At 44.3% G+C, this 17,686-nt stretch overlaps 1 protein-coding gene, 1 long non-coding RNA gene and 1 pseudogene across 3 annotated transcripts in view; 2 read left to right on the top strand and 1 right to left on the bottom strand.

Annotated features, from left to right (window-relative positions):
* Positions 1–3,769: 3,769 nt before the first annotated feature.
* LOC125390419 (uncharacterized) lies at positions 3,770–6,199 on the bottom strand. Of its 2 annotated transcripts, none has more exons than XR_007228730.3 (3): positions 5,830–6,199; positions 5,218–5,257; positions 3,770–4,500 (listed from the first exon to the last, which is right to left on the bottom strand). It is a non-coding gene; the product is annotated as an uncharacterized LOC125390419 (long non-coding RNA). The 2 variants fall into 2 exon arrangements; XR_015005353.2 differs by having other exon boundaries at positions 5,891–6,183.
* A 3,748-nt stretch (positions 6,200–9,947) lies between these two features.
* The window catches only part of Gramd2b (GRAM domain containing 2B), a 102,142-nt gene continuing 94,403 nt past the window's right edge, over positions 9,948–17,686 (top strand). The window contains exon 1 of the mRNA XM_085699848.2: positions 9,948–10,090. Coding sequence (XP_085555974.2) covers positions 9,963–10,090 — 128 coding nt within the window. The 5' untranslated portion in view covers positions 9,948–9,962. The remainder of the gene's footprint in view (positions 10,091–17,686) is intronic.
* Positions 11,270–14,820, top strand: LOC146891732 (cofilin-1 pseudogene; annotated as a pseudogene).

Genomic DNA, 17,686 nt, shown 5'->3' with positions numbered 1-17,686 from the left:
GGACAGTATCTTCAGCTTCATAAAACAAGTCTTTTTGAAGTACAATTTAGTCATTTTTACAGGGGTCAATTTCAGAGGATCTGGAAGTCACTCAAGAAACCTTTGCTTTCCCTCCATTCTTCTACCCACGGATTGATGAAACCCTATTACAACTTCAAGTGTCCTAGCTTAAAATATTTGCTAGGAACAAGAACAAAGAACAATAATATTCACTAGTGAAGACTGAAATTACCAGCACGTGGCAAGTTGGAATCTTGCAAACACCTATGTCATGGGTATTAAGATATCTTATAGTAGCAATACAGGAGCCCCTCCCGCCATGGCCAAGGTCTTGTTGGAAACAAAGTTAGCCATGTACCAGCTTTAACCAATGAGTGAACTTGAGGTGATTGTGTGACTTCTAAGCTCAGACATCAGTATGCTCTACAGCTGTGCTTGCTCACACTCCTCGACTGATACTGGAGAAAATTCCAAGGAAGTGCAGGGCCCCTTCCTAACCAGCCCCAGGGTGAAGACTACATGATGGCACCCAGGGAAGAACAGCAGCAGAGCCCCCTCAATGAGTCCAGCCCAGCTCTAGAAACAACAAATCAGGAGTTTAATCTACTAAACCTGGCAGCTGCTTATAACACAAGCAAGAGAAAAATGGGCCCTGGACCTGTTTCCCTGACTGCAAAAACTCAACAAGGAATAGATGGGGTTTTTCTCTGAAGCCTGTATTTTTAAACTTTTTTGATGATGATCTTAGTCATTTGGCCCTGTTTATTTCTAATCAGGACATCTGTCGTTGATCCCCCATATCTCTCTCTCTCTCTCTCTCTCTCTGTCTCTCTCTGTCTCTCTCTCTCTGTCTCTCTCTGTCTCTCTCTCTGTCTCTCTCTGTGTCTCTCTCCCTCTGTCTCTCTCTGTCTCTGTCTGTGTGTGTGTCCATTTATCTTATTCACGTAACCTTTATGTTCAAAGTCGCAGAATCCTACTTAATATTCTCCAGGTTATCATTCTTTCTCTCAAACACTATGTCAACTGTGAGATTAAGTTTCATACTGAGTCGGCATCCACACTCCCTTCTTAGCGAGGCCCTGCCTGGTGCACGAAGCATGGGAACGTCTACCCATCGATCCAATGCTCTATACACCAAAGACTGATCATAGAACATCCTTGTGTTTCTAAAACAAACATCAACCTAGAAAGCTCCTGGCATCATGCAAAGCCCGAGAAGAACTCCTGGGTTGGCCTCTGCCCAGCACTGTCCAGGAGAGCCACACTGAAAGCAGAACACACATCACGTGTGAGCCAACAACGCTTGCTGCTCCCTATCTGGTTTTGTATCTGAAGACCCTTCTCTTTAGGAAGCTTCATAAAAGGTCTGAGAAAGTTTCCAAGTATATTTGGGTTCCTGAAGGTTACACATAACCTCAATCTAATGTCCTCTAATGTCACCTAATGTCACGTAATGTCATCCCGGCTAAGCCTGCCTGTGATCTGGTTATTCCTTTCAAGGTGAGTTTCCCACAGAAATGCCTCCCTCGAGCCATCTGAAATAACTGTTTTGTAGAATAGCTAATGACAAAGGCAACCCCAAACAATCGAAATTGATGTGCTTGGAACCCGTCGGCACCACCAACTTCTGGATTTGCTGAGTTGACAGCAGAAGCGTGGTTTCTGCCCCATTCTCACTAAAGATGGATCCTGAACTTAACTAGGAAGATACATCAGAAAGTCTAACTGAGGATTCATACAAATTAATTATCTAGTATGATTCAAAAGAGCCAGGACTATTGAAAAGCAATAAAATGACTCCGAATTATTACAGACTAGAGATCAAGACCACACACTTTAAACCCCAGACAGTAATACAAATCAGAAACATTCATGGAATGGCAGGGACATTTAATAAAGTCTATAAATTGTGTAGTAATAGTATTGTATCAGAGATGCTTTTTAAATTTTTGATAGATCAGCTTTGAATAAGTAAAGTCTTATCCCTTGAGGAATCTGGATGAAAGATGAGAATTCTGTTTTTCTAAGTCTGAAATTACTTGAGTCTTAAAAACGAGAAGGTAAAATGTATTTAATTGTTAAGATTAGTAGGGTGGAAGATCACCGAGAGAGGATCTGAAGGTTAGCCAAGGTTTTCTGAAGCGCGCTTCAGTAGACCTTGACTGTGGCCCCGCCCCCACCAGTGCTAGGCTCTTTGATTGGAAGATGTCAAAAATATCCAAGTACCATTGATTGCGATTCACTTTGACTTTACAATATAAAACACTCCGCCTAATACCTTCTATTAATTTAAAAACAGGGGAGGTGCAGGGAGTAATCAGACAAACAGAACTGACTTCCAAAGAGACCCTTGAATCTTTAAAAATCAGTTAAAGACAGAAGCATCTAGAATGCGTGCTTTTAAAAGATGATTAATAAGAATTTACACAAAAACAGCATTTATACAAGCTTCTTGCTCAACTCTGAGTCAAGCTGAGACATTTGAGAGGCACCTTTGTGAGGAAAGGATTAGTCTAGAAATCTAGACTCATTAGCCACTAGATGGAGCCAGGACTTCAAAGATGGAATCCTCCTGACACCTGGTTGCATTCCATTACTCCTTGCCAGCTCCCCACTTTTAGAAACACTTCACTCAGCTTCAACTTAGCAGTCTCCCCTTGTATTTATGTTGGTTGTAACACACAGGTGTTTTCCAAGAAGGCCTCAGGGAAGAGGCCGCTTCAGTCCTTCCTTTCCCTTCTGTTAGGGTTTGTATGTGAGGAGGGAACCCACTATGATCCTGATCGTACACAGTATGATCAACACAGTAAACATTTCACAAGGTCTGTATTTAATCATGTATACTTTCTATTTCTGTTTACTCCCTGAAGCCCCAACTTCTAACACGTACAATGATAACAAATTTTTCTTCCCTAAGTCCCACAGTCTGTGAGCAAATGTACTTGACAGACTTCCTTAGCTGTTTAGAACTTCCTCCTTGTTTTGTGCAAATGAAATTTTCATCCAAGGTGTTTCTGAGGCCATGTGCTTGAGATCTGCTTGAAGACACTGCTTTTGTCTTTACATGGGTTTGTTCTCAAAATGAGCATTAATCAGAAACGGCGAGAAAGCAAAGTGAGATCCAAAAACAAAAAACAAAACCAAAAAACCATTTCTTTCATTAATTAATTAATTAGTCTGTTTGTGCTGTTATAATAAAATATCTGCCAGTAGCTAAGGTATAAAGAATAGTATTATTTTATAACTATTCTGGGAGCTGCCAGTATTCCTTGTCCAATCAGGGTCTTCCTCACAATGAAGCAGGAGTTTAAACAGACTAAGCCTGTGTGAAGTCTTCTCCATTTTAAACGAGTGATAAGCCATTGTGCTCTAACCACCCTTGAGGGCTCCACCCCTTGTCACTACCACATCAGCAACCCCTAGATTGTACAGGCAACGCATTCAGACCACAGCAACTCTAGAAATATCTATCCGGCCAGGCACTGTAATAGACATTGGATTAGGGATACACATCTGAAAAAAAACCAAAAGAAAAGAAATGAACCAGACAGAGACAGAGAGCAGCCGCTTTTACAAATAAATGGACAAAGGGTCAAGGTTGTTCCTGCACAAGGTAAAAGAGTTCTTCACAGCCTGGTCAGGGAGAACCTCTGCTCCGCCCGAATCTGCACAAACCCCACTTTCCAATACGGGGCGCGCTTCCCGAACCGAACCGCGAGACTGGATCATTATCCTAGGAGTTGAACAGACACACACAGAGAGACCAGGATCATTCGCCCAAAGGGTAAATGTCAACTTTATTCAGCACATGTCGGCTTAAATACTTGGAGGCAAAAGGACGAGAGCCCCCTCCCACCTGGGAGTAAGAAGAGGGGTGTTGGCCACCTGGCGCCAATGGCCGGAGCTTCCATGTAGAGGGTATCGAGCTGGGAACCCTGACAGACAGATGGGAGGAGATTTAGGGCGCCTGTGAGGACCCTCCTTAGCAGGTGAAATTATCATAGCAATGACAGAAACAAGGCTTTGAACTAATTCCCTCTGGCTGGCAGAATTGAGCAGGGGAAGCTAAGCTGGTTAGCGTAAATATTTCTTGCATCCTGTGCTTTGGCCTCGAGGAACAGGGAAGACAGGCCTCTACAGACCTCTGAGGAGGTGACATTTGAGGAGAGACTGACAGGAAAAGCTGGAGGTGAGGCAGAGGGCAAAGCAGGTAACGCAGTTTAGGGAAGAGACTGGGATTTGCTGATTAGAAAGAAAACCAATGGAAGCAGGCATGAGCCAAGATGTAGGTGAAGACGGGGATCTCATCAGGGCCAGAGGCTGCATTTCCATTTCATTTTTAGTGATATGTGAAACCATCAGGCAACTTTAAGGCATAGTGGTTACACCTGGAGACCCAGATGTTCAGGAGGCTGAGAGAGGAAGATTCCTTCATCCTGGGAGATCAAGGCTAGTCCAGGCAGCACTGAGGAGCACCCACCAACACTGCCACCGTCACATCTAAAATAGAAAAAGTGAAAAAAGCTTAATTTATGCAGTGTAGCTTGGCATAGAGTGCCTGCCTGGGGTTTAATTCCTAGCATGGGGGTGGGGGTAGAGGGCATGACTAATTTTGTTTTTTTTTTAAGATCACCCTGTGGAGAGAAGATTCATGAGGAAGGACAGACAGACCTGGAATGCTATTCTTCTAGCATTCAGGGCAGTGACACTGAGGGGCACCTTCTGACGGCACAGATGCTAAGACCTGTTAGAGATATGTGAGGAAGGAGACAGTGAGAGGCATTAGCATCGTCTACACTACTCCACAGCCACCCAGGTGGAGGAGGAAACACTGACGAGAAAGGTGAAGAACCACAAGGGAAGCTGTCAAGGAGATTTAAAATGTTGTCATGGATTTAAATTTTTACTTTTGTCACATGAAATCTAAGATGTTTTATTTACTAGGGATCAGTCACAGGAAATGCTAGGATTAGGGCAACACTAGTGAATATGACATTCATCACAGGACTGGTAAAAAGCCTTACACATTTGTAGAGCAAGCCTTGCTGGGCATGGTGGCACACACCTTTAATTCCAACACTCAGGAGGCCAAGGCTGGCCAATCTTGGTGTATTCAAGACCAGCCTGGTCTACATAATAAGTTCCAGGTCATCCAGGACTATATAAATAGCCCTTGTCTCAAACAGTCAAAAAGCAAAACAAGAGAACAAAACTTACCCCTAGAGATTACGTATTTCTTGCTGCTCGCTTCATAAAGCTAAAGTGGTTATGGGGGTGAAAAGGCATAATTATTAAAATTGGTACTGAAAAAATAAATTAATACTATTCCATACGATTACTGTAAGGAGTAAACAAGAAAAATAAAAAACACCTGGATGGTGCCTGACAGAATCAGCAATCAACAAAATGATTCCTCCATTTCCTCCTTTGGCAAAAGTAGGCATCTTTACTGCCAAAGAAAGCCTTATGTGGCTGTGTCTGCATGTCTCAAAGAAGATTTTTCCAACAGGTATTAATAGGTTTCCATGCTGTCTTTTGGCTAAGCTTGGGTTAATATAGGTGTCTAGCTTTATTACATGTGACCTTCATCAAGGTCTCTTCGAGGGACAGAAATTTTATACAGCATTTCCCAACTTTTATGTAGGCTAGAGAAATTATCCACAGATTGGGGAAATACCAATTCATCCCCAAGCCCACGTATTACATATGAAAAACTGGGCACAATGGAGACAGAGTGACTCAAGCCACATCCCTTACAAGTGAAGTGTTCTGATAACACGGTTTGGAGCACTTTGTTCTAGAAAATGCCATCGTTCTAATGCTACTTACTGTTTCAAATTCATTCCCACATTCCTCCCTCCTTTCCGAACTCTGAGGAGCCCTCTCTTGCCTTCCGAAAGCTGAGATGAAGCATCTAGAGAGGATTTCCATCTGATTAGGTGACTAGAGAAGGCCTTGAAGTTCCCGCGTGGACCTGCATTGTAGACCTAGGGACTTCCTAAAGACGAATGACCTCAATACACTCTCATAATATCGAGCAAGAGGTAGATTTTCGTATTTTTTCTCTAAAGACGATCACAACTTGAATAATCAAGCTGATATTGCATTTCTGACCTCGCCTCCCATCGCGTGTGACTTTGGATTTATCTACATGAAGTCTGAACTTTCGTTTCTGGGGCCAATGAGGAAAGTAGTAAAATGAGAGTTAATATTTACCAAAAGTTTTGGCCCATAACTCCAAGTTTCCAAATCAGCAGAAAGCGTCTTTACTGGTGATCACAAGGACCTTGGACTATCTGTCTTAAATGCAATCAACTCTCGTTTTCCTTCTATTTCCTTCCTTAACGGTGAGGCTAAGCTGTGCAGAGCAAGCACAGAGCTTGGCCAATATCCTTCCCTCACCATCATGTTTCAGAAAAGGAACTCAATTGCTTGGTTGCTAGGACCTCAGGATGTCTGAGGGAGCTTCCATGTCAGGCATGAGGCGGAAACCGAAGCTGTGTGGTGTCACCCTGGTGGCGAATTTGTCACACTGATGCTGTGTGACATCCGTAAATTATCCCTTTACTGCAGAAGAGCTGGATCCTAGAGAATAGTGCTGTGGGAACAGGGCCTGAGGAGAGCGATGCCGGGCCCCGTCCTGAACTTTGCTAAGAAACCTCAAGTAGAGTGCAGGGACGGAAAGGCGGTGGGGATGTGGTCCCAGCACTTATCAGAGTAAGAGATTGGGTGTACCATATTTGACTCTGAGACCTTTCACAGACGTCATAATCCTGATCCTAAAGTCACCTTTCACTGTCAGTACATTGGCTCTGCAATGAATATGTCTATCATTCCATGAAGACTCTGGGACTCGCTTGATTCTGCCTGATACAGATGTTGCCTCGGATTTAACCTATTTACTTCAAACACTTAACATTTACATTGTGATTATCCCCGGGAGGAGCTATTCCCCGTTTACCCCATTCATATTATGAATAATGGTCAGAAGCAGTTATCCATGGCTAACACATGATTTTGAAGCATAAGTTTTGAACATGCATTGTTATTTTTCCATGAGCCTACAGGCTAGCAGTAGATTTGGGCCAGGCTCACTCATGCGGCTGTGGTGAGATGGCCCTTGAGCTGGGAGGTGAGTGGTCTATGCATGACCTATGAGTGATCTTTGAGTGGTCTATGAGTGGCCTATGAGTGGCCTGTGAGTGGCCTGTAAGTGGCTTATGAGTGGTCTATGAGTGACCTGTGAGTGGCCTGTGAGTGGTCTATGAGTGGCTTATGAGTGGTCTATGAGTGGCCTGTGAGTGGCCTGTGAGTGGCCTGTGAGTGGCCTGTGAGTGGTCTGTGAGTGGCCTGTGAGTAGCCTATAAGTGGTCTATGAGTGGTCTATGAGTGGCCTATGAGTGTCCTGTGAGTGGCCTATGAGTGGTCTATGAGTGACCTATGAGTGGCCTGTGAGTGGCCTGTGAGTGGTCTTTGAGTGGCCTATGTGTGGTCTATGAGTGGCCTGTGAGTGGTCTATGAGTGGCCTATGAGTGGTCTATGAGTGACCTGTGAGTGGCCTGTAAGTGGCTTATGAGTGGTCTATGAGTGACCTGTGAGTGGCCTGTGAGTGGTCTATGAGTGGTCTATGAGTGGTCTATGAGTGGCCTGTGAGTGGCCTGTGAGTGGCCTGTGAGTGGCCTGTGAGTGGTCTGTGAGTGGCCTGTGAGTAGCCTATAAGTGGTCTATGAGTGGTCTATGAGTGGCCTATGAGTGGCCTGTGAGTAGCCTGTGAGTGGTCTATGAGTGGCCTATGAGTGGTCTATGAGTGGTATGCGAGTGGTATATGAGTGGTCTGTGAGTGGTGTATGAGTGGCCTATGAGTGGCCTATAAGTGCCCTATGAGTGGTCTATGAGCAGCCTATGAGTGGTCTGTGAGTGGTCTATGAGTGGTCTACCGTAGCTGGGATGACCCAGGACTGCTCAGGGAGGACGTGGTAACATGCCTGTAATTCGGGAATGTTACCATGAGAACCACGGAGAAGAAACACTCAGACTTTTTGAGGTCTAAGTTTCCAACTGTCACAACGTCACATCTGCCATATTCTACTCAACAAAGCAAAGCACACGCTCAAGTTAAAGTGGGCAGAAGTTACAAAGAGTGCCATATGGGGACATAGATGTTATTAATATAAATCAGAAGTTCTCAACCTGTGGATCATAACTCTTTTAAACAACCCTTTCACGGTGGTCGCCTAAGATCGGTGGAAAACAAATGTCTGTATTACCGTTAATAACAGTAGCAATTTATAATGTAGCAAAATACAATAACAATGAATATAAGTTTGGGGGGCACCGCAACATGAGGAACTGTATTAAAGAGATGCAGAATTTAGAAGATTGAGAATCAGTGATTTAAATAAAGCCATTGTGGCCACATTCTCTAGTTGCCTCAGGCACAAGGCAATGGAGTCAACTAACCATGAACTGAAATCTCTCATGCCTTTAGACAAACTGAAGCTTTTCCCCTTTTAAATGGCTTTCCTCGGCTGTCACAGTGGCAGAAAGCTGACTAACATGGGCTGTCATGCGGTTAATCTTCTCCAGAATCTGAGGCAAGCTTTCATCAAAGAGGAGAAAAGAGAGTGGAGATCCGAGAATAAACGTCATTTATGGTACTAAAAGTCTTGTTCATGGGAACTTCCGGCTCCATCTCACCTTAGACTCAAACGTGCTGTGCTCGTCTGTTTGAACACCTTTATCTTAGAACTTCCCGTGCAAATAAACCCTCTTCCCTTTGTTCTACAGTGACCTTAAATACACAAAACACATTCAACCATTCGAGTTCAACAACTGAGATTTTGTGTGATACAGAAAGGGGGAAAGGCTCTAAGAACCCCTCTTTATTCTAATGAATAAGCAGTTTTAGTACCAGCCTTGTTGACACGATGGTACCGCTTACAGAGAATCCAAAAGAGCAGCTCCATGAATCCACTGCCTCCCTGGCAGGTTTTCTTTGTTAACAGGTAAATCGTTCTAGACTCTACAGGTGAAAAACAAACCATGATGAGCCTGGCACTGAACATTCAGCAAAAGTCATGTCCCATTCTGATTACAGAAATTCCAGTTGAAACATGGGTGATGTAATTTAACAGTGAGCATCCAGCTGGCATGGGAGAGGTCTGATTTATATAATGTATAGTCCCCAACTTGAATAAACCGAGGGTAATTTGAGAATTCTGGGAGAAACCTTCAAGTTGCGGACACTCCCTGCCTTCTAGTGCGAAAGGACCATATCAGGACTGGTGTAGGACCTGGTAATGTAACCTCACTTGTCCTTAATTCCATTTCCCACTGCTCACCTCCTTCTCCTCAGATAACTCCCCTAGGATTTCACAATGAGTGTGTGTATGTTTATATTCTGGATGCTCACATGCATTTAAGTCTAGATTGCTCATAGGAGAGACAACATGACAATTATCTTTCTCAGTCATTCTCATTTCCCTTAACATGGTTTCCGGTTCCACCCATTTTCCTGAAAATGATATTATTTTATTCTTTAAAGTGTGTGTGTGTGTGTGTGTGTGTGTGTGTGTGTGTGTGTGTGTGTATCTGGGTTCTATGTCTTGGCTCTTGTAAACAACACTACAGTGAACATGGATGTGCAGATCTGCCTATGGCCTGCTGACTCTGAGGCCTCTGCCTACGCTCAGGAGTGGCGCAGCTGGATCGTATGGGAGCTCTATTTTTACTTTTGAGGAACCTCCATAGCTGATCTCCGCAGTGGCTGCACAGAGTCCCTGTGGTCACCTTCAGAGCCACAGGTGGATGTTTCGGGTGTGGCTGATCCCGTCTTCCTGAGCAGCCTCTGAAAGAGAAACCAGACACTTCTCTGATAGGGCTGTCATTGGCCAGGTGGAGCACAGACCCGGAGTTTCTTCCTGGTACTATCCAGAGTTTCTTGGATCAGTTGGCTTCCAGAGATGAAGGGAACGCAGCAGGCCCTGTCACCCAAGAGGAGCATCCAGCAAACACTGCAAGCTCAGCTCATGCCCTGGAAGAATTTGCTCCCGTGGAGAGATGTGAAACCGGAGGAGCTGGATCCGGAATTGTAAGTGACAGGTCTCAGACCTGGAAAAACAAACAGAGAGGGGTGAGAGCCACTGCCGTGTGGAAGGCCTTTCTCTGCACGGAAAAGGTCTTTGGCTGCTCACTGAGACACTTTCCCTGTTTATTTTGAAAGCCTTGATCAGAGGCTTTTTGATCATAGTGAGCATGGTCCTACAGACTTGAATGTACTCGGGGACTTCTAGAAAGGAGCATCTGGCATTTACAGCCATTGCATAGCAAGCAGACTTAGGTGAGTTTCTTGTGGGCTTCAAGCTGAAGAATTTAGACAGAAGGCGGGTGAGCGACGCACAGGGAGCTTGAGAGGTGAGGCTGCAGCCTAAGACTCAGTGAGCTCCGAGCTCCGAGCTCCGCATTTCCCTCTCCAGGGTGTCCCTCCGCGGGCTTTGGCTTTGTGTTCCTTTTAATCAATACAGCTAGGTTTGGGTTTAGGCTATGTTTCTTGAGTTCCTTGCAATGACAGATGGAGAAGGAGAAGTGGCTCAGCTGTTAAGAGCATACTGCTCCCACAGAGGACCTGGGTTCAGTTTTCAACACCATGCCTCTGGCCTCATGTGCATGTATACACACACACACACACACACACACACACACACATACATGGCAGAAAGAAAAGGGGAAGAGAGAGGATTAAAAAATAATTTTAGGTTTTGTTTTTTTAAGCAGGAGCTGTGTGTGGGTCAGGCTTTGGGAATTTTCCTTGTTTTCTAGTTGAAAGTTTTATCAAATTACTGACAGATAGGTAGAAGCACTTTTTAATTCTCTATTGTTCCAGCCACAATTTCTTTTTAAATCCTTTAAACAGCAAAGATTTTGATTGGAAGGTTGGGGCGGTGAATAACTACCCAGATGTAAACCAATAAAGAGAACACATACAAATAAACGTATAAGGCACATCATAGTCACAGGCAGCCTTCTGAAGACAAATACTGCCTGTGTGGGATGATGGGAATGGAGATCATATTATAAAATGTTAATGGATTAAGAGAACAGGGGTTGTATTTTCCTTCTAAGGAGACTATGAAGCAACGGAAGGATGCTGGGCTTTTGATTCCATGCATTTGAGTTATCACTCTGCTGCCGTTCACTTCAAAAGTAATACAGAACTCACAATTCTGAGTATGTTTCTACTTATGTTGTTGGAAAGAATTGTTACTCGGGAATGAACAGTAACTAATAGATGCAGTTAATTAACTTTTAACAAAGCAATTAGAGCAATCCAAGGTGAAATTGTCTTCTCAATGAAAGAGCATGAATAAACTACAACAAAAAGAAGCTAGGATCCACCTCACGACACACTCAGAATTAGCACGAGGGCGTCAGACTATACACTCGCGGACGAACTGAAACTACTAAGCTGTATATGAGAGAAATATCGTGGTTCAGTCGAATCCTAGCAGCAGCTGCGGTGGCTCCAGTTCTGTGCTGAAAGCTTCTGGAAACGAGGCCTTTGCTGTGACTGTCTCTGATGGTGTCCTGGGGTGTTCAAAGACAAGGAAGTGCGCAAGTCCTCAACCCCAGAAGTGAAGAGACGCAAGAAGGCAGTACTTTTCTGCCTGAATGCAGACAAGAAGAGCGTAATCCTGGAGGAGGGCGAGGAGATCCTGGTGGGAGATGGGACCGGGTAGCAGACTGTGGACGATCCCTACACCACCTTTGTCAAAATGTTGCCAGACAAGAGCCGCCCCTATGCCCTCTACGATGCAACCCTAAGAGACCAAGAAAAAGGAGGAGCTGGTGCCAGGGACTTCAAGGTCCCTGACAATACACCTTTTAAGAACAAAATGATCTATGTCAGCCCCGAGGATGCCATGAAGAAGAAGATGGCAGGAATTTGAAAGCAAACTGCTAAGAGGTGGTCAAGGACCACAGCACCATGACAGAAAAACTAAGTGGCAGCTGTCATCTCTCTGGAGGGCAAGGCTTTGTGAGTCCCTGCAGTCTCCTGCCTGGAACATCTCGCAGCCCCAGACCTGCCCTTGGGGGTTGCAAACTGCCCTTTTCGTGCCAGACTGGAGGAGATTAGGGTATCCCAGCAGGGAGATGGCAATCCCCTCACCCCAGTTGCCAAATGTCCCCACCCCCATGGACCATCATCTCCCCTCGATCCCTGATGGTTCTGGCCTTCCCAAACTGGTTTTTGTTTGGTTGGTTTTGGGTTTTGGGGTTTTTGTTGTTGTTGTTGTTGTTGTTGTTGTTTTTATCTACTGATTTCCCTTGGGTTGTTGCAGGTCAAGTCCCTTCTCAGGAACTCAGTTCAGGGATAGCTTTATTATATTTTAATGACATCCCTACTCCTCACCCCACCCCATCCTACGCTGCCAACTTCTAGCCACAATAATGATTCTGTGTTTGTCTGTTTAGTTCTGTATGTAAATGATATGTGGAAATGGCCCTCCCTGAGCCAGCTGGTGACCCACCCCTTTCTCTTGATTTTGGCCACCCATGAAAGCAGGACCAGTGAGGGACCTTCCATGATAGATAGATAGATAGATAGATAGATAGATAGATAGATAGATAATGGTGGAAGAAGAAGAAGAGGAGGAGGAGGAGGAGGAGGAAGACAAGGATGAGGAGGAAGAGGAGGAAAAGGAGGAAGGGGAAGGGGAAAAAGGGGAAGACGAAGGGGAAGAAAGGGAAGGAGAGGAAAGGGAAGCAGATGACTACGAACAAGAGAAACAAACAGCATACATTAATGGGTTGCAGCTGAGCAGAGTTAATCCCCCATGATTCACAATGAGGAGTGTGTCTACAGAGCACCATCATGTAGAAAACATCCAGTTATGAGGTCAGAAATGAAGGGAGCCTGGAGGCAGTGCTCATCTTGCTATTGCTTATTCTTGTGAGCCTGAGAAGGTACCATTCTCTCTAAACAGAGACAACAAGAGCTAATGTAACTAAACGCTTTGTAAAGTCCATATTGGCCCCCAAATCTTATAATCAATTTCTGCTGCCTGGGCGGGGGGCAGCCTCCAGCAACACAGGGCTCACAGGGAAACCCATGGAGTCGGTGTACTGTGACTTTTTTATCTGAGGGGTGAGGGGGAAAGACATTCACATACTCTCCTGGTGGTTTCCTTCAGACCTTTTCTTTATTTTTCTTTTGCATTCCTTTCCTGAATTCTGTCTGTTTATTTTTCTTCTACATCTTATATACCCCAACAAAATCTTCCAGGCAATATAGAAATTACAATGTAGTTGCATTCTATTTTTCAAGTGAATGATTATAATGAATACAAGTAAAAGCATGTCTTGCATCTCCCTTACACAATAAAAACAAAGTCATCCCAAGAACTCACATACATTTACATCTAAGTAATTTGTTACAGATTAACAGAGTGTGAGCAAGCTGGGGGGATTTTCTCAGCCATTTCTTTTACTGACAGGCTGCATAGGGAGGTTGCGAAGAAAGAATCAATCCCTTTATTACTTACCTTGAAAGTTAATCGTATAAGGAATATTAAAGGAATCACAAACCTAAACTTTAATACATGAAAAGCAATCAGTCAGCTCTACTATATATCTACTCTTTATCTTTAGGGTGCGTACCCACTCATCAATAGTTTTTTGTATCAGGAGATTGAGGACAAAAATTGGTACATGGAATTAATCCTCATTTTTGATCACCAACCAGTCCTAACAAGAAAGGCACGTCAGCTAATGACAACTGGATACTTTGTTCTTGTTTCCTGACCTTAAAGAGTTCCTCACCCGGCTATGTGCCTTTCTAAAACTAGATTGTCTTCTTGGGTTTTTCACCTCAAAGCTACTTCATAAAAAGATCTTGGTCTAACTTTAAGCAATTTTTAAAGCTTCGTTTCAGCTGTGGTGCACTCTGAAACCTGTGAGCACATCTCCCAACATTAAGATTAAAAGAATTTAAACTAGCTGGGCTACTTGGACTCAATTGTCTATATGCCTCCTCGATAGAAACCCGCATGCTCTAGTGTGCGACCCTCCTTTGTTTTATTTTCAATCATCAAAACTCTATTTGAACTGACATTATTATTATCAATTAGACAGTACAGCTTACGAAGAAATCATCTCCATAATAATCCACAGGTAAAAATGCAAGGTAGAGCAGGGTAATCCCATGAGATAAACACACTACATTACATTACAGGAGTGGGGATCTCCCCCACACCCATTCACACCATGTCAGAAACCAGAGAAAGATGGCAGCGGCAAACACGTAAAGGCACAGCAGAAGCAAAAGACATTCTGGAATCTGCGGTTTAAATGTCATCCTTATCCAAGATTCACCCATCAGAGATTTTTCTCCTGGTGGGCTGACACCCTGAAGTCAATCACCACCTGCTGCTCCTCTGACAAAGCCACCAGCAATCGACATCAAGTTCCTAGACTCATCCCAAACCCGTGGTGCGGTAAATTTCAACCCTGTGTCCTGAGGTTGTCCAATGACACTGTTAATATTATCTCAACTGCCCTTGGCCTCTGGTAAGGAAGGAGCCAAGAAGTCATAATTTTTTTTATTACTCCCTTTTGATAAGGGCTCCCAAAAGTGATAAATTTATTTATTTAGTCATGTTGGCCATACTTTCAGGATTACCGAATGACTTTGGTAAACTTTGGGAGAAAAATGTAAATCTGATGACACTACAATATGAACAGTGTTTTTCTCGGGGATATGGAGTACGTTTATGTTTTATATATTTTCAGAATACTAAATAAACATTGATTTTATGAATAATACCACCGACGTATTAACTTAAAATTGCAACTTTTATGTTATACTTTACTTTAGTAATATCACTAAAAATGCCCCTTTAGTGGCACAAATAATCATAGTATCTCCAAAAATAATTACCAAGTCATATAGAGCCAAAGGCAGAGTCTGCAATAGCTCTATACAATCTGTCAGCTGATGCTAATTAAATCAGAGGACACAGGCTACTTAAATCTAGAGTCCTGGGGACAGGTGGAGGCGCTTCACCCAGCACCCAGACTTGAATGTCAAAGTGTCTGTCTCAAAATGAGCGAGTCAGCTTCTGCAGACTCACAAGGACTGACCATCACCAAGCCATGAGGGCATCATTATGTTGGGATCAGCCACAGTGGGAGAATTTACATGATGGAAATCAGCCAACACTACACGTTAGAGCTTTGTTTTCTGGAAAGCCCGCTTATTAACATAACATTGTTCTATAAGAAATGTGTTAGTCAATCACAAAAGCAGAATGCTAAACATGAATGGCGCGTGCGCGCGCGCGTGTGTGTGTGTGTGCGTGTGTGTGTGTGCTGTATGCGTATGTACACATGTGTGTGTGTGAGGTTCGAGGTCAGCACTGGGGATCTTATTCTGTCACTCTCCGCCTTATTTTTTGAGACAGTGTCTCAAAGCCCACAGCTGTGACTGGACTGACTGGCCATCAAGCCCTGGGATCTGCTCTCTTCCATTCACCCCTCACTCCCACACAGCAGAGTTACAGATACATGACGCCATGCCTGTTACATAGATAGTGGAGATCGTGGAGCATCTAGGGGTGCAGGAACAGGTTCATTTGTTTTGCCAATGAAAAGGCAGGCAATAAGTATTCCCAGAAATCTGGAGAGTTCCAGAGAACCATCCGATGATACCTGGGAAGCCCAGGATTCCCCGTGAGGTTTTTAGTCTCATCTAGAAAAGAATTTAAGAATGGATACAAACAGAAGCTTGAGAACAAGGGACGTACCCAAACGGAAGATGGGGATAAATTATTAAAGTTAAAAAGGAAAGCCCCAGGGCATGCTAGCAATGGAGCTGATCAGGAAGAAAAGCCATGTCAGTTGAGCTAAGCCAGCATGGGGGTGGTTGACCCCTGCCAGCAGGCAGCTGCACCTTGGCGAGAGGAGACAGAGTAAAGGAGCCCATAGCATCAGTTAGGTATTTTAAAAGCAACCCTTCCGTGGGCTACAGACCATTTCAGTCAGCTACAGCCAAGACTGTTCTAAAGAGCTCACCAGGACAGGCCCATGGCGTGAGCAGCTTCTGCGTGTTCCAGCAGGGCCTCGGTCTCCCCAAAATGGAATGAGAATAGGGTCAACTAGAACCATAGGCCTTCTGACCTTCCCCCCTGCATGTCACTTAAACTTTTTTTTTAAAGATTTATCTATTTATTATGTATACAGTATTCTGCCTACATATATCCTATAGGCCAGTAGAGGGCATCAGATCTCATTACAGTTGGTTGTGAGCTATCATGTTGCTGGGAATTGACCTCAGGACCTCTGGAAGAACACTCAGTGCCCTTAACCTCTGAGCCACCTCTCCAGCCCCACTTAAACTTTTCAAAGGTCTCTGTGGCTGCAACATCACAGCTGAGAAACTTAAAAATGGCAGGTTTCTGGTGGGTCTGCTCTCTCTGTTGTCATCGTGAGCCAGCCAAATGGGCAAACACCAGATCGGCAGCACCAGGCATTGGCGTGGAAGAGTAGGATCTGAAACATCCCTATCTTGTGAACGGGAGAACTGGTCAGTCCCTTTCGGTCCCAGGCAGCATCTTTAGAAACATGATACCTCTATCTGCCACATGGCCCAGTGATCACGCTCTGAGAAATGTGCTGTTGTGTCTGATACAAACAGGAACCGTGATGGATCTGACTGCGATGAGAACCACTTTGAGCCTAGGTTTACCCCTCCTTTCCCTCAGGCTCCCATAGAAGACACTGCTAGTGAAGGGCGGGTTCCACCTCAGCAGGAGAGTGGCCTCGTTACCACTGTGAAATGAGTATGGAACTATGACCCGGAAGTGTGGGCTTTGAGCAGTGGGCCTTGCAACAGTGTTGAGTGGAGGAGGAAAAAGAGGGGGACTAGGAGATGAAGGGGGAAAGAAGGAAGGAGAAGAGAGAAGAGGAGTTCTTTTTTAGAGTTTTTACCTTTATTTTCTGATGGGGAATGGAGGTGTGTGCACTGCATACTGGATGCAGGTGTCAGAAGTTGCCAGCATGGCCTCTCTGCTCCCACCGTGTGGTTTCCAGGGATTGAACTCAGATCATCAGGTTGGGTCTCAAGCTTTCTTATCCACAGAACCATCTCACCAGCCCAAAATTAACAACTGTAATTTAATTTATAAATGTAAGCAAACATAATTGAGAACCATGAAAATATTTGCCTAGGCTGGTGGTTGGACTAGGTTAGGAAAACGGGTTTTCAAATTTGTTTCCTGTCTATCCCAAAGACCAAACAAAAAAGCTAAAGAAAAGGCTGCCCCAAGTGCTCTCTGACTGTTTACTGCTGTTGGAAGGTTAACAACAGTTTTCTAATCTCTCTGGGGGCAAAACTCCTCCTATTGTTGCTGCCTCTACAGAGTTATAGAATTAGACATTGTCAAGGCCAGTGTCTCTCTGGCCTTCCCCCTTCATCCTCGCAGAGATGGGCTGACAAGAGATGAATGAACCTCATCTCCAATCTTCACGATAGAAATCATAGAACAGAAGATTCTTGAAGACACTGAAAGGGATTTTATGTGGAGTGCAGCCAATGAGTAAGCCTGGAACAGTACAAGCTACTCGGTGGCACCATTACCATAAATGGGGGCGTTTGGAGACCCCAGATTCTTAGCTCTGCTTGTGGGGCTGC

The sequence above is a fragment of the Myodes glareolus genome, chromosome 13 (genome assembly GCF_982192425.1).
Source record: "Myodes glareolus chromosome 13, mMyoGla1.1, whole genome shotgun sequence".
Classification (NCBI taxonomy): Eukaryota; Metazoa; Chordata; class Mammalia; order Rodentia; family Cricetidae; genus Myodes; species Myodes glareolus.
This window is presented reverse-complemented; position numbering and strand designations above follow the sequence as displayed.